Source organism: Pristiophorus japonicus, chromosome 5, assembly GCF_044704955.1.
Source record: "Pristiophorus japonicus isolate sPriJap1 chromosome 5, sPriJap1.hap1, whole genome shotgun sequence".
Taxonomy (NCBI): domain Eukaryota; kingdom Metazoa; phylum Chordata; class Chondrichthyes; family Pristiophoridae; genus Pristiophorus; species Pristiophorus japonicus.
Window position 1 is genome coordinate 46,047,745 of NC_091981.1, and position 18,062 is coordinate 46,065,806.

The window sequence follows — 18,062 nt, forward strand, 5'->3', positions numbered from 1 at the left end:
GAAAGATGATGATACAGTGTAAAAGTATGTAACGTATGCACGTTGAAGGGATGTATCTCCTGCAATTTTGTACCCCTTTCTCTCTTCTCCTAAGATGGCAACGTGTGCTGGGCGACACAAGTGCTGGCATCCTTTCAGAATGACACAAGAGAATATTCTTCATAAGGAAGAAAATTAGATGATTAGATTGGGTGAGAGGGTAGGGAGCATCGGGGTAAGGGCCAACTCAGCTGAGCCCAATACTCTCTCATTCCGCACTAGTCATTGCACTGAGTGTATCCTTTGAACCATGCTCACAGTTAAATGTAGTGAAGTCTAATATATGTAGTCTTATTAGGTAAATGATACCTAAAACAATACTTAGACTTCTTCATAGAATCATACAACACAGGTCATTCGGCCCATTGTGCCTGTGCCGGCTCTTTGAAAGAGCGATCCAATTATTCGCACTCCCCTGCTCTTTCCCCAGACACCTGCAATTTTTTCCTTTTCAAGTATACATCCAATGCCATTTTGAAAGTTACTATTGAATTTTTTTCCACCACCCTTTCAAGCAGTGCATTACAGATCATAGCAACTTGCTGCGTTAAAACAATTCTCCTCATCTGCCCTCTTATCTGCATGGCTAAAATAGTTTTCAAATTATGTCTACGTATATAAAGACAGTTAGCTATACCGATGGCAATCAGAAGCAGTAACCATAACAAAGATTTTAAACTACTGTTCTTAGTCTAACACAGCACTGCTATCAATATGACGGTGTGATAACTGAACACAAAGCATTGACCAGTACAACTAAACAGTTGGTTCCAGCCCGCTTGATAGTAGATTACAACACTGAGACCTGTGTCTCAGTGCATTACCACAATGAAGCCTCCTAATCTCTCAGAAAACTGAAGCCATCAAATTGTGAATCACTGTGTTACAAATATCAAATAATCTAGATTTGTTTTTGAATGTTAAAATAACAATGTTACTGTCACAATAAATGGGAGTATTTTTAAAGCATAAAACATGGGAAAGACTGGTTGCATCAAAACAAAATAGGAACAAAGGGGATAAAATTCAACTTCAAAAGGGGCACAAAACAAGCGGTAGCTAATCGGCCCACCCGATTTACCTTTCCATTGACTTCAATGCTGTATAATGGACAGCTGATCCCTACCACCCATTTTGCACCCCCACTTAAGATGAATTTCACCCCTAGAAAATGTGAATCATGTCACCCTTGGGGAATACTGACCATGGAATGATCATGTTCAACATGATCTGGGATTCTGAAATGTCAAGGGCCAGCATTATAACTTTAAAAGAGCTCACTTCAAAGAAATGAGGGAACAGTTTAAGCAAATACATTGCAAAGATAGTTTTCAACTAAGCTTCAGTAGAAGACAAGTGGAGTACTTTTAAAGGCAAAATGCTGAGGATGCAGTATAAATTAAATACTGAGGATCAGCAAGCGTATGCTAACCAAGCATAACGGTTAATGGATTAACAAATTAATCAGCAGTGAAATCTACAAATCCTGCAGGGAGAAGGGCGATGAAGTTCACTGAGATAAATGCAGTAATATGCAGAAATATGTTCAGAGGATAGCCAGAAGAACAAAAAGAGACCCGGAAAAATACAAAGCTGCAGTTCCAAAGGTGAACAGTAAGAAATTCTTTCAGTACAATAACAATCAGAGCGCAGTCAGTGGTGAAATCTATAAAAGATAAAAACTGAAATAGGGAAAATAGTTACTATTCTGAATGATTGCTTCTTCCAATTATTTACAAGGGAAGATATGAGCAACATGCCCTGCCCAGAAGTAGAGATAATAGAATTTTTATATAGATGCGCTGAAAGTCTTCTCGTACTAAAAGGGTTGTAAACAAATAATTCCCAGAGCACTAATAGAAACAAAGGAAGAGATTCATGAGGCATTGACATATGAAAGTTGTTGGAGAGGTAGAGGTATATTGGAAACAAAGCAACATCTTGTTTCTTTTCAAAAAATATGACAAACTAGACATAGGCAACACAATGGATTGTTTCCTTTTTTTATAATGCCACATAAAATGTAATGATTAGCACCACTTCCACATCTTGCCCATTATTGCATCCCGAGGGCTAATTCGTCCTTTCATTTGTTTCATGAGGAGTATCACTACATGCCGGGACCCATCGGGCGGATTTGGAATGGATGAATGAGTGGTTGAAGGACTGTTTAGTACAAAGCGGGAGGGGGAGGGGAGTGGAATTGGTGGTGGTGGTGGGAGCGGACCATGAGGTTTAATTTGTTATGTTTCACACTAGGCGAACTTTCGCAATATTAGGGCATCCTGGGCAGCAATGTAAGCAGCTGGTCTGGCGATGGGTGGCCCATCTTTATCCTCCTGCTCCTCCTCCTCTATGTCCTCCTCATCTAAAGTTAAGTGATGCGCCCCTTTGTCCTCTCCACCTGCAAACCTCCCTCCTGTGGACCTTTCTCTTGCGCATGTACTGATCCCACCACAGCACGTGTCGCTGCCATGGATGGTGAGGGTCTTCCTCTTCTGAGGTGCTGTCAAACACATCCAAGGTACCACCTTCCTGATCTTGTCAACTGGAAATTCTCCCAAGGTTGAAAAAAGCTGCATGCTCACAAGCACTCTCTGCCAGAGGGAACTGAGACAGTAGCTGCAATAAGTGAAGTTTTATTCAAATAGGCCTTTAAAGGTGCTCTACTTGTCTTCAAATAGGATGTTTAAATATCCACCTGAACTGCTGCTGAAACTTGCCTCTGTTTCACTTATCAGTTTCCCAAGCCCCGGGAAACCTGTCCTACTCCAGTAAAGTTTGAAACCAAGTTAAAAATGATTTAAAAGTACCTCATTAACATCCCCTAAGGACGTTAATTGTGCCAATAGTACCTGGCTGCATCCAATTAGGAAATCCTCGATTTCGTCAAGTAGGTTTCCAAACGCGCTTCCATTAAATCTAGAAGTTAAAATTTTCCCCTTGGACTTCGAAACTCTATGCATATTAGTCAAATTTGCAGAATGTTTGCCTATGTTTAAATGTCTCGCCTATGTCTCAGTCATCAGAACTGAACAAAGTACTCAAGATGTGATTTGGTGTACTATACAGTTTGAGGATGGCTTCTTAACACTTGTATTCCAGTGTTTTGGATATATGGTTGAACAGTCTATTGGCTTTGTTGATTACTGCTAACCCAAGGGACACAATTAATTTGATGAGGCAGCTCAGAAATACAAAATGAGCTAAGTGGACAGACAATGGCAGATGAAAATTAACGTGGTCAAGTGTTCCACATCGGAAAGAAAATGGGTTACACATACTCCATGAAGAGTGTTGAAATAGCTATGGATGAATGTATTAGATTTAACAGTCAAACACTGCAGAGCAGTAACCAACAAAACCAATAGAATGCTCAACCATATATCCAAAACACTGGATTACAAGTCATAGGAAGTCATCTTCAAAATATATAGTGCACCCAACCACATCTTGAGTAGTCAGTTCTGATGACTGAGACAAAGGGGAGACATTCAAACACAGAGAAGACATTCAAGCACTAGAGGCAATTCAAGATGAAACTGATCCATAGTATTTGAGTCTGCTTTATGAGGAAAGAGTGGAATAGACTTGGGCATTTTGGTTGTGATACGAGGTGACTGAGAGGTGATCTTGCAGAAGAAAATAGTAGAAGGATGGAAAAGGTAAATCTGGAAAATGACTAAGTTACAGGAGTAGGACAAGAGGACACGTAATCAAACGAATAAAAGGCAAATTCAGGACTGATACCGAGGTTCTTCTCTCTCCCCAGTCTCTCTCTCTCCCTCCCTCCCTCCCCAGTCTCTCTCTCTCCCTCCCTCCCCAGTCTCTCTCTCTCACTCCCTCCCCAGTCTCTCTCTCTCCCTCCCTCTCCAGTCTCTCTCCCCAGTCCCCCCTCTCTCTCACCTAATCTCTCTCTCTCTCCCGTCCTCCAGCCTCTTTCTTTCCCCAGTCACTCTCTCTTTCTCCCCTCCCCCAGTCTCTCACCCTCCCCAGTTTCTTAGGGCCCAAGTTTCGAGCCGCGCCTCAAACGGCGCAGTTCCGACCTGGACACCCGTTTTTCGTGCCACAAAGTGCACCTAAAAAAAACCTCCATATTCTCCACCTCCCTGCAGGTCCTCTGGCCCTCGGCGCAGCGCAGCAGGAGCTGTAGGGGGCGGAGCCAGGTCCCTGCGCTGACAACAGTGCCGGGACCTCTGCACATGCGCGCTACAGTGGGCGTGCAAGTGCAGTAGCTCCAGGCGCCCGAAACTGTGTGGGAGGGGCCTGAAGCACGCAGCCCCTAGCCCTGGCCGAATGGCCTCACTGGGGCTGCGTGAATAAGGCTTCTCCCACGGCCAGCTCCTGCTTCCTCCTGACCTGACTCCCGCTTCCGGACCGGACACCGACCTGACACCTGCTCCCACACCCCCCCCCCCCCACCCCCGGGACCGGACCCGACCCGACTCCCGCTTCCCCCCGCCCCCCCCGACTGGACCCGACCCGACCCGACTCCCGCTCCTCCCGCGACTGGACCCGACCCGACTCCCCCCACCGTCCCCGCCCCCGGATCACCTGACCTCCCTCCCTCCCTCCCTCCCCGACCCAATGCCACCTACCTCTAAATCTGGTGCTGGGGACGGGCCCTGCCCGAAGTCTCGGGCCTGGCCCGTTCAGCCTCCCTGCCCCTTCTCCTTCCCCCCCCCCATCTCCTTTCTCCCCCTTCTCCCCTTTATCCCCCCATCCCCCCTTCTCCCCCATCCCTCCCCCTTCTCCCCATCCCTCCCTCTGCTCCGCCCCTCTCTCCCTCTACCCCCCTCCTCCCCCTCCCCTCGCTGTCAGAAACAGACACTGACAGACTGAGAATGAGAGACACACACAGACAGACAGAGAGATAGAGACACTGACAGAGACACACTGGGGAGGGGGGAGGCATCCCAGCACGCTGTTGGAGGGCTCCCGGTGCTGCAGTCGGTAAGTAGAAAATGTTTTATTTATTGATTTTTTAAATTATTTCTTATTAATTTTTTTTGATTGATTTATTGGTTGATTTATTGATGTATTTATCATTTATTATTGATGATGGCTCTTTATTTGTAAAACTGAAGTGTTTAATGTTTGTAAACTTCCCTTTAAACCCCCTCCCCACCATTCCCTACGCCTGATTTGTAACCTACGCCTGATTTTCTAAAGTGTAGACAAGGTTTTTTCGAGCATACAAAAATCTTCACTTACTCCATTCTAAGTTAGTTTGGAGTAAGTTTTCACTGACGAAACTTTGAAAACAGGCGCAAGTGGCCGGACACGCCCCCTTTTGAAAAAAAAATTCTGTTCCAAAGTGAAACTGTTCTAACTGACTAGAACTGGAGCAAACTAAATGACGAGAATTTATGACCAGTTGCTCCTAAAAATCAGGAGCAAATCATGTGGAAACTTGGGGCCTTAGAATGGACTTTTGACTAGAGTAGAGGAAAAAATTGTGTAATTACTTAAGAAACAATCGAGTGCCGCAATGGGTCTTTCTGGATGGATGAACAAAATTGGGCCAAATGGCCTTCCTCTACATTTATCTTTAGGATATCCTCTGACTTACAGGGTACAACTGTAAAAGAATGATCTAATTTTCATAATTATGCCTTGTTTGCAGTATAAATGCCTTGAGTTACATTGTTTGTTGTGGCATATATCTTGCAAAAAGGCAATTTATTAATTGTTCAGAGAAAGATGTGTTTCTGCCATTTGTACCTGAAGGTCGAGCAATTTGCATCGCCTGGCAAGGAATTGAAAGAAAATGCCAGCTTGTTCTGACCAGTATTTTGTATCTTTGTTAAAAACTATTGCTTTCTGATGGCTTAAAGCAAGCGTGCTGCATAATATGGTATTGAACCATACACACAAACACGTCCAATATTTCATCCCTGATCTGTATTGATTTTGTTGATATATAATGGCCCTGAATTTGCAGTCGGAGGCTTCCCGCGGGTGGATGCCTCCGACCAGCAAAAAATCTACAAACTTACCTGATGGTCCCGGAGGTTAGAACATAAGAACATAAGAAATAGGACAGGAGTAGGCCATACGGCCCCTCGAGCCTGCTCCGCCATTCAATAAGATCATGGCTGATCTGATCATGGACTCAGCTCCACTTCCCCGCCCGCTTCCCATAACCCCTTATCCCCTTATCGTTTAAGAAACTGTCTATTTCTGTCTTAAATTTATTCAATGTCCCAGCTTCCACAGCTCTGAGGCAGCGAATTCTACAGATTTACAATCCTCTGAGAGAAGAAACTTCTCATCTCTGTTTTAAATGGGAGGCCATTTATTCTAAGATCATGCCCTCTAGTTCTAGTCTCCCCCATCAGTGGAAACATCCTCTCTGCATCCACTTTGTCAAGCCCCTCATAATCTTATACGTTTCGATAAGATCACTTCTCATTCTTCTGAATTCCAATGGGTCGAGGCCTAACCTACTCAACCTTTCCTCATAAGTCAACCCCCTCTTCCTCGGAATCAACCTAGTGAACCTTCTCTGAACTGACTCCAAAGCAAGTATATCCTTTCGTAAATACGGAAACCAAAACTGCACGCAGTATTCTAGGTGTGGCCTCACCAATACCTTATATAGCTGTAGCAAGACTTCCCTGTTTATACTCCATCCCCTTTGCAATAAAGGCCAAGATACCATTGGCCTTCTTGATCACTTGCTGTACCTGCAAACTATCCTTTTGTGTTTCATGCACAAGAACCCCCAGGTCCCGCTGTACTGCGGCACTTTGCAATCTTTCTCCATTTAAATAATAACTTGCTCTTTGATTTTTTTTCTTCCAAAGAGCATTACCTCATACTTTCCGACATTATATTCCATCTGCCAAATTTTTGCCCATTCACTTCGCCTGTCTATGTCTTTTTGCAGATTTGTTGTGTTCTCCTCACACACTGCTTTTCCTCCCACCTTTGTATCATCAGCAAACTTGGCTACGTTACACTCAGTCCCTTCTTCCAAGTCGTTAATATAGATTGTAAATAGTTGGGGTCCCAGCAATGATCCCTGCGGCACCCCACTAGTTACTGGTTGCCAACCAGAGAATGAACCATTTTATCCCGACTCTCTGTTCTCTGTTGTTAGCCAATCCTCTATCCACGCTAATATATTACCCCCAACCCCGTGAACTTTTATCTTGTGCAGTAACCTTTTATGTGACACCTTGTCAAATGCCTTCTGGAAATCCAAATACACCACATCTACTGATTCCCCTTTAACCACCCCATTCGTTACATCCTCAAAGAACTCCAGCAAATTTGTCAAACATGACTTCCCCTTCATAAATCCATGCTTACTCTGCCTGACCGAATTTTGCTTTTCCAAATATCCTGCTACTGCTTCTTTAATAATGGACTCCAACATTTTCCCAACCACAGATGTTAGGCTAACTGGTCTGTAGTTTCCTACTTTTTGTCTGCCTCCTTTTTTAAATAGGAGCGTTACATTTACAGTTTTCCAATCTGCTGGGACCTCCCCAGAATCCAGGGAATTTTCGTAAATTACAACCAATGCATCCACAATCCCTGCCGCTACTTCTCTTAAGACCCTAGGATGCAAGCCATTAGATCCAGAGGATTTATCTGCCTTTAGTCCCATTATCTTACTGAATATCATCTCCTTAGTGATTGTGATTGTGTTAAGTTCCTCCCTCCCATAGCCCCTTGACTATCCACTATCGGAATATTGTTAGTTTCCTCTACCGTAAAGACTGATACAAAATATTTGGCGGTCCCGGGCCTCTACACGTAGGCCTGCGTACAGGCCCATGCATCCCAGGGGCGTATGTGGTTCATAAGCACCCCTGGGATCACGTGGGCTGGCCCAACCAATGAAAAAAGGGGATTCCCATTCATACTTATGAGGATTCCGTATGTACGGAAAACCCATAAGTATGAATGGGAATACCTCCAAAAATACACATCAAATAATTTTTTTTTTAAATCACATATTTAAAATTAATCAAAATGGCATTTAATTAAATATTTAAAACAAAACACTTTTGAAAAATAAATGTACATATTTTAAAGGGACTAAAAATAAACTTATTTTATTTCACAGGTTTTTAAATGTATACATTTTATTTTTCTGTTCTTTAAACGTCTTATGCTGGTAAAAGCATATCTTATGCCTGCTTCTACCAGGTGTAAGAATTTCACAGGCATTTGCTGGACAGCAGTTGGGCAAAGAGCCCAACGCTCTGCCCACAGAAGCCCTTTTCCCAGGGATGCGCGCGATCTGTCAAGAATATTGTTTACAGATTGCAAGTTCCGGGTTTTAGTGCACATGCCTAAACCCGCAACTTACGCTGCACTACTGGCCCTTGCGCACCTCATACGCACCCATAGGGGACACAAATTACAGTCCAATATATCTGCTAAGGTATTGCGCACAGAGGGTAAAGACTAAGTGTAGCCTTCAACTGGTGGTATTAAAGGGATGAGGAATGACAGAATTCAGACACCATTTTAATGTCATACATTCTGTCCTTATTTTTATATTTGCATTATAAATTCCTATGTCCATTTCTTATGTAAACTTGTCAGGCTGTAATAACACCCTCCTGCCAGAAGTGGTATTACAGCACCTCCGCTGATGGGAGGGTGTAACTGCAGTGTGTTACATTTACAAGGGCAGCTTCCATCATAAATGGGAAGAGTTGGTGGATATAACGGGGTGAAAATTCCCATCTAATATCCACTCTTAGTGCTCATGTGACCTACCAGCTAACTCCTGTTGCCCATGAAAGTATATCCCATCATAGGCCACATTATTCAGGATGTCTAGAGAAAAGGACAGGGGGCAGAAAGAGGAGAAAACTGAAGGGAAATTATTCATATCTGGACAAGAATAAAGCTTGCCCTTGTACTTTACGTCTGATGCTGCTGGGAGTTGAGATTGTTTTCCAACAACAGTTTTTTCTCCTGACTGTGTTGCCTCTGTGAGTTTCTTTTGTGCATCCTATTGAACGCATATTGTGACAATATTATTTTATAATTCATTAGGAACTTCAGTGTAATATTAAGAATGGAATTAACTGCCAGGCAGATCAGCAAGAAAGCAGAGTAACATTACAAGCTTTACAGGTGATAATAGGAGCTTCAATGTCCACAAATAAATATTGCTTTTAATGCATTAAATATTTTGAACCAGTAAAATTCTCAGCATAAAAGTTAATGTATTATTAAATTATAATTAAGGAAGGAATATGACACGAGGACATAATACAATCCATTGACAAAAACAGTCTTTTATCATATGCTGCTGATGTCCTTTGACTCAGCCAGTCAGACTCCTGTGCTTGATATATATACCCATTGTTAAGAAGCTAAATGTTTGATGCCATTCATTTGATAACAGTACAGTACCCTTTTCAATAGGAGGTGGTTTCTTGTTTTGCTCAGCCACTCTTTCAATTCCAGTGCTTTACTGCTCACCATTACAGTGAGAGGGAGAAGTCATTGCAACCAGTGAGTGTGCAGAGCTATATGTTCACAGCAAATAACAAATTGAGCCAACAGACTGTAGTGCTCAGCAAGCAGTCTAATATTGAATCCCTTTGTTCACTGACAAAGCAATGAGACTTCACACTGACTCATCGTAATATTCTTATTAATAAGAACACATTGTACAATTAGCTCATCGATTTTACCAGAAAAAGTGCAGAATCACACTACATTTGATTATTTGTGGCTTTAGGCATCTGGCAGAGGGAGTAAATTAGATCCAAAATGGAATAAACTGATGAAATCAATAAAGACTGGATAAAATCGCTAGTAAATACAAGCTGAAAATACTCGACTGAACAGGATACATTTTCAAAATAAAGACAGGAAACACACAGCAGGGCAGTAAGCATCTCTAAAGAGAACAAGCAGATATAATGTTTTGAATGTAGTTCTTTGCTCTTTACAGCTGCTGACTGACCTGTTGTGTATTTCCAGAATTTTCCGCCTTTATTTTGGATTTCTAGCATTTGCAGATTTTTTTCTTTTTATTTGTTTCCAAAAGTTTTTAAAATTCATTTATTTGCTTCAAACATAGCTACATTATGCCACTTATTGGAAATCCAAAAGACCTGATATATTTGATAGTACTGTTATAAGTCTCACATCAAAGACAACTACCTTTCAAGCTCTTCTAATTATTCAGTGGGTAAATCCATTGCCTGGTATGGTACTGAAACATACAGAACACAAACACCCTAGTTTTAGTCCAGGGTCTCTCTTTTCTTACATAGCTGGTGGTGAGAACACCATCAGTTGGCTTCAGCACCCCTGTGTCAGGGAGGGAAGAAGCAGTCGGGGTTCCTGCTCCTAATCACTGACCCCCTACTAGAAAAGTGAGATTATGCAAACACCAAGTGAAGGCAGGGTTGCCTATACTCTGCCTAGTGTGTTTCCCGAGCAGCAGTCAAGATTAGGAACTCAACGGGGTGGGACTGGGGCTCAAATCTACATTCCTACTCTCTGTACGCTGCAGTTTGATGTTGAGACTGTCACTGTTATAGGGAGTGCCCCGTCCAAATTCTACATTGAAAATATATGCTGAAAATGATATTCAATGCAAGTGTGGAGAAGCCCATGGTTCAAAGCGTCCATCTTATGAGCCAGATAAATTAATGGTCTTCCCTAATCCTGTTTGTAATTTTCATTCAGCTATTAAAATTTTATTAGGTAGTCCACCTAACTGCCCATTAAAAGCAAGCAAGGCTAGATTTCTATAGCTGCTCTAGTAAGATTTTGGAATTAGCACTCAGTAAGCCAATGTTCAGAGATCGGCTATTGTTGTTTGATAGTGCCCCAGTAGCTTATTCTGTAGTGTTAAGTAAATATAATGCAATAGAAATGGGGCACTTAAAGGATGTCAAATACGATAAACAGATCTGAAAAACAGACCAGGGACATAAGCCCCCATATAGAAAAAAAATGTGAAAATATCTGCAGTAAATATTCTTGAAATAAATCTGACATATTCATATTTTTATTATCTTGGTGTCTCATTGTTGACTTTGTCTGTCAATCTGGTCATCTGAAGGACAATAACTAACTTTACTCAATACTACATTAGTTTTTACTAAGACATAATACTATACAATTGATGGTGACTTTATAATGTCCAGTACAAGAGCATTTTTTTATCTATAACTGGCTATATAGGAAAATACATGTAGTGTTGGCATGTCCTGCCAATCACCTAAATAGTCACAAGATAAGACAAAGGTTTTACCTTATAAAGTGAATTCAGACAAACATAAAGGAATTTGGGGGAAATACAAGCTCAGTTTAAGGAAAGTTCCAGAAACAATCAAATTGCAAATTTAGCAATTTTACAAGGACAGAGAAAATGGGAGAAAGGGGAGTTGTCGAAGGTGAAGGCACAAAGAAATGGTATGGGGAAAACAGCTAATGAGGACAACAGGGCTGGAGAAGGAAAAAGAGATGGTCCTGACAGATAATCTATGACATTGCAGTGCTAACTCCATAATGCTTCCTACAGGGCTGACGTCATTTATTTTATTTCAGCTTTAACAAAACATGGAACTTTTTACAGTATTGTAAGAGCTGGCATAGCAGCAATTAGTGCCACCCAAGATGGCAGGTAATGTGGAGGTGTTTTCAGAAAAGCTGTTCCACTAATTGAAACCTACCTGTGAACCCCTCTACCACCCACTGAGAAAGTTAGTCCCCTTTCAAAAACCTAAAGCATCTCCATCACCGGACTCTTCCTTGTTCGGGAAGGGTACCAAAGGATTTGAACCAAAGGCAGGTAAATGGATTTGAGGTGCAGATCAGCAAGGATCTGATTGAATAGGTTTGAACGGCTGAATGGCCTACTCCCGTTCCTATGTTCCTGCCACCATTTATGTGCATTGCTCACGTCACACAATGCACTGACCACAAAGTCTTGCTCAGAAACATTAAGGTTGCCTTTTCAATATTTTACACTGGAATAGTAAATGGGTAGTAAGAGGAGGCGGGGCTCGGATTATAGACCAAAAAGGAGAGCTATGCATGGAGGTAGAGGGTATGGCTGAGGTACTAAGTGAGTACTTTGCATCCAAGGAAGAAGATGCTGCCATAGGCATAGTAAAGGAGGTAGAGGAGATACTGGATGGGATTAGAATTGATAAAAGACGAGGTACTAGAAAGGCTGGCTGTACTTAAAGTAGATAAGTCACCAGCATACATCCTAGGACACTGAGGGAAATGAAGGAAGAAATCGCAGAGGTACTGGCCATAATCTTCCAATCCTCCTTAGAAATGAGGGGGGTACCAGAGGACTGGAGAATTGCAAATGTTACACCCTTGTTCAAAAGAGGGTGTAAAGATAAACCCAGCAACTATAGGCCAGTCAGTTTAACCTCAGTAGTGGGGAAGCTTTTAGAAACGATAATCAGGGATAAAATTAACAGTCACTTGGACAAGTGTGGATTAATTAAGGATAGCCAGCACTAATTTGTTAAAGGCAAATCGTGGTTAACCAACTTGATCAACATTTTTGATGAGGTAACAGAGAGGGTTGATGAGGGAAATGCCATTGATGTGGTGTACATGAATTTCCAAAAAGCGTTCGACAAGGTGCCACATAATAGGCTTGCCAATAAAGTTGAAGACCATGGAATAAAAGGGACAGTGGCAGCATGCATATGAAATTGCCTAAGTGACAGGAAACGGAGAGCAGTGGTGAACAGTTGATTTTTGGACAGGAGGAAGGTACAGTGGTGTTCCCCAGGGGTCGGTACTAGGCCTACTACTTTTCTTGCTATATATTGGATATATTGGACTTGGATGTGGGTGTAATGGGCACAATTTCAAAATGTGCAGATGACACAAAACTTGGAAGTATAGTGAACAGTGATAGACTTGAGGAATACATAGACAGGCTGGTGAAATAGGTGGACACGTGACAGATGAAATTTTATGCTGAAAAGTGTAAAGTGATACATTTTGGTAGAGTGAGGATAGGAAATACAAACTAAAGGGGGTGCATGAGCAGAGAGACCTAAGGGTATATGTGCACAAATTGTTGAAGGTGGCAGGGCAGGTTGGGAAAGCAGTTAAAAAAGCTTACGGGATCCTGGGCTTCATGAATAGAGGTATACAGTACAAAAGCATGGAAATTATGATGAACCTGTATAAAACACTGGTTCGGCCTCAACTGCAGTATTGTGTCCAATTCTGGGTACCGCACTTTAGGAAGGATGTGAAGGACTTGGAGAGGGTGCAGAAAAGATTTATGAGAATGATTCCAGGGATGAGGGACTTCAGTTACATAGATAGACTGGAGAAGCTGGGGATGTACTCCCTAGAGCAGAGAGGATTGAGAGGAGATTTGATAGAGGTGTTCAAAATCATGAGGGATCTTTACAGAATTGATAGAAACTGTTCCCATTAGCAAAAGGATCAAGAACCAGAGGACACAGATTTAAGGTGATTGGCAAAAGAACCAAAGGCGGCATAAAAAAAACTTGTTTACACAGAGTGGTTAGGTTCTGGAATGCACTGCCTGGGAGGCAGACTCAATCTCGGCTTTCAAAAGGGAGTTGGATAAGTACCTGAGGGCTCCGGGGAAAGGGCGGGGGAGTGGGACTAGCTGAGGTGCTCTTCCAGAGAGCCGACATTGGCTCGACAGGCCGATTGGCTTCTTCCGTTCTAACCATTCTATGATATCTGTTTACAATATCTTACAACTTGGAAGCTTTACACCACTCTCTTCAAGCATTTAACCCTTTTCAGCTTACAAACCATGTATTTCGTTCACACAGTAGTAAAGATGAATTTCGGTCAATTTGTCCTGATGCATGTTCGAAAGCAGAATTAAAGCATAACGTTCTTCAAATAAAGTTAAAACCTTGCTCCCCTTGCTCATGTTCTTTTAATAAGGGGTGGGGCGTGCAGAGATTCTGCTACAGTTCTCAATGGGTTAAAGGCACTATCAGTTTGTAATCTGATGTATCAAATTCCTTGACCATGAAAGCCATTATGCTTCCTAATTAGGCAACTCCAAGGAGCACTATGAAAATGTTTAGCACACTTTATTAGTTTGTTTGCTAAAATAAAGTGCAGAGACCTACTCCTTACACTGCTGGGAATGTCAAGGCAAAACTTTCCTCCCGAAGCCAATCAGTTTGGTTTGCACCTCATGCACGATAGTGCTCAAATAAACATTATTATAGTAAAAGCTACTTAAACAGCAGAAATGTTTTTATTATTGGACTGTTTGCCCTAAACAAATTAAACACCTGAAACCCAATAACATTTAAACCTGTGCCATTCCTTTTCTTCCTCCCAGTCTCCTCTCTTTTTTGTAAATTTTAACCTTAATTTGTATTCTTTTCTACCACTTCTATCTGATTTCACAATTTTTCCCAAAATTTCAAATCTTGTCCTTGCACTCACTTTCGCAACTTAAAAAAAGTTTTTTTTCTCTTTTCAAAACTTGATTTAACGATCAGTTCAGCAACTGATGAAAGGTTCAAATTCTGTAAATTGACACGGTCATCCAAGTCAATCTCTGGCACGGACACCACAAAGCACTTGCCACCGACAAGTAAATCCACCAGCGTCTCCCACAGCCTGACATCACCTCAGGGAGCCATGTGGCGCCGTCAGGGTTAAATCATGTCGCAACACACCATGCGTCAATTCTACATGATGGCACTGTGACACAAGTGATGACTGGCTCTTTCGCTTTCTCAATCCATCAAATATGTTCTTTTAATGAAATCGTGCCCTTTCAATATGATGATTAGTTCATGACGAGTTCGTTTACAGAGGCTCGCAGAAGCGGAAACTAGAATCAATGCTTTACAACAGTTGCCAGCCTTCGGACCCTTAATTTCAAAGCCACTCCCTTTCCATCATCAGTAAAAGTGTTTGGAAAATCTTTCCCATCCATTTACAAGATGACAAAACAATCTGAAAGCATGTAATGCGCTGCCTGGAAGGGTGGTGGAAACAGATTCAATAGCAGCTTTCAAAGGGCAAGTGGATATCTACTTGATAAGGAAACCAATTGCAGGGCCGTGGGGAAAGAGCGGGGAATTGGATAGCTTTTCAAAGAGCTCTTTCACAGGCACGGCGGGCCGAATGGCCTCCTTCTGTACTGTACGCTTCAAACTGCCAATGTGACCACCGCTCTTTTCCGTCCCCCAGAAAACGTATGTCGATCCCCCGCCACCCCGGACACAGTGCCCGTTTGAGCGAAGTGAGCTTTCCCATCGGCAAACGCATGCAATTGAGTCTTACTTTCGCTTTTTGCAGCAAAGGCCTAGATCAAAGTGACTACAGTTCTGCACAGTAGAAGTTTGCAAGGAGTGTGAATGGGAGCCAAATTGGTTAAGAACATAAAACTACCGGGAGAAGCCCCTCAATAACACATTTCCGATTTACCTGTGTCTGTTTCTCTGTTCTTTCTAAGATCTATGGGCACCAACTTATCACGCGGGATGACCTTAATGTATTATAGCAGTTTAGTTAATAAATCGCCTCAGCGGTATTCTCAAGACTAAGCTCCTGGAGGAGCTGCAAAGTCAAACTGGCCATGGGGAGGGGGGAGGAGTTTGCCGGCAATGAAACGCCTCCTTCTGCGATATTGGAGCGTCCCAGAAGTGGACTGTAAGGCAATCCAGAAAGCAGACACCAGTACAGATACAATTGTCATCGTTTCCAACATTTTGCAACCCAACACCCCCCCCCCCCAAAAAAAACGGATTTAAAATGGCACATCGTCTTCAAGGCCCGCTCGGGCTTAGTGATGCAGCAGGTATTTATGGCCGAGGAAAAGCCGACTTCCAGATGATCCTGATTAACGCAAGGTCGGAACAACAACAAAAAAATATCATCATTCCATGCGGTAATTTGCAGCAATGTGCCAGACGGTTGCATCAACAGTGCGCGGGTTTCCATAGCGACAGCGACCCATCTGGCCATTTGAAATGGCTCTCTGGCAGCCGCAGTGGAATTAGACCCGACTTGGCTCATTTCCACCGGGGGGGGGGATCAGCAACTCGGGGCATGGCAGAGGGAGGGGGAGGGGTCTTCCATTCCCCATGTTGTCCTGGAATCAATGAGCGACTTAGTCCCCCGGCCACACCGTCTCCCTCCCCATTGAAGGGCCCACCGGCGACTGAGTCCCCCGGCCACACCGTCTCCCTCCCCCCTCCCTCCCCATTGAAGGGCCCGCCGGTAACCAGAGAAGCACGGGCTGGTGGGGGAGAGAGAAGACTGCAATGTGGGAAAGAGCAGGGCAATGGGCCGAAAGGCCCGGTGCTGCGCTGCATCATGCTCGGTCAAAGGGAAGGCCAGGCCACGGATCTTTGAGGACACTCGCCACTCCTCCTCATCCACCGCCCCCCAAAGCTTCATTCTCCAGTTGCTGAGTTCCAACACAGTTAAAAACACGTTTTCTTACAAGCGCGCTAATCATTTTCCTTTTGCCTCATCTTTGAGAGCAGACTTCTCCCTGAAACTTGATAGCGGGGCGGAAAAAAAATGCAGCGGGAATTTTAAGTCAGACGCAGTTCTCATGAGACTTGACCAAATAAGTCTCCTTTGGGATACCACACTGTTACCGCACACCGTCACTGAGATCCCAGCAAACTTGGTTGTTGTGCGTTGAAAACAATAAGTCGATTTTTTAAAAACCCCATAACGGTCTTTCCCCTTTGAATCTGCGCTGTGTTGGACTGACACCTGTAACACACGCGCTGCAGCATCGCAAGTGAACGTACCATTGGAGCCGCTGTATCCCTGGACATCCATTACCTCGGCGTTATTGTTTGTGTCTCCCATCGAAGCTGCGGGCTGCTTGCGGTCTCCGTTTTGACTGTTTCACGATCGCTTACAACAGGAAATAAAGGGAGAGAGAGAAAGAGAGAGGAAGGGACAGAGAGGCACGGAGATGGGAGGGGGAGGGTGGGAAAAGGAGGAGGAGAGTCAAAGCAAACGGCAGCGAGGGGCTGACAGCAGCCTTACGTCAGAATGGGAAACTACAGCCCTGTGAGCAACTGGGCTCAGTGGAAAAGTACTGAGACACACACACACACATGTGTCCGTGTATAACAAATATATATAAATACAGTGGAAAAATACTGAATGTGAGTCACTGGTCTGTATACATTACATGTACATTTATATAAACCCAGTGGAAAAGTACTGAAACCGAGACACAGGTCTGTATATGTTACATGTAAAGATATATATATAAACCCAATGGAAAATTACTGGGGGTAACTTGTGACTACATACAACAAATATGTGTGTATAAAAAGCTGATGGAAAAGAACTAAGATTGACACACAAATGTGACACAGGTGTGTCTGTATATATAACAAAAATATATTTGATAAAACCCACTGGCACAGTGCTGAAACCCAACCATATTTATCACCTACAATTATAAAGCTTGTGAAAAAGCACAAAGACACTTTTGTGTCTTAGCACTTTGGAACTCATTAGTGTGGAAGCAAGTCATCCTCGACTCCGGGAGACTGCCTAAGAGAAGAGTCTCTACACAGGAATATGTATACACCCAGGGGCAAAATGCTAGACACACTTACGTCTATTCCAATAAATCTATCTATATATATATATATATATAAACACAGTACACAACTATCTATACACAGTAATGCATATATATATAAAGCTTCTGGAAAAGTACTGAGACACATGTGTGTCTACACGTGAAAACGTAAACCCAGTGGAAAAGTACCGAGCTATGTGCGTCTACATGAAATTGTGAACCTAGTGGAAATGTGCAGAACCACAATCCTATCTATCAACATGAAAACATAAACCCAGTGGAAATATACTGATACACACTTGTGTCTACAGAAATCAATATATATAAACCCAGTGGAAAAGTACTGACGCACACTTGTGTCTATAGAAATCAATATATATAAACCCAGTGGAAAAGTACTAGGCACATTTATGTCTATTCAAATAAATTTATATATATACACACAGTACACAACTATCTCCATACAGTCATATAT

The 18,062-nt window shown here is 42.8% G+C and overlaps 1 protein-coding gene across 1 annotated transcript in view; it reads right to left on the minus strand.

Annotated features, from left to right (window-relative positions):
- The window catches only part of LOC139264315 (acidic amino acid decarboxylase GADL1-like), a 158,441-nt gene extending 141,397 nt beyond the window's left edge, over nucleotides 1-17,044 (minus strand). Inside the window, exon 1 of the mRNA XM_070880582.1 lies at nucleotides 16,794-17,044. Within this exon, the coding sequence (XP_070736683.1) occupies nucleotides 16,794-16,854 (61 nt within the window). The 5' untranslated portion in view covers nucleotides 16,855-17,044. The remainder of the gene's footprint in view (nucleotides 1-16,793) is intronic.
- Between the last annotated feature and the right edge of the window lie 1,018 nt (nucleotides 17,045-18,062).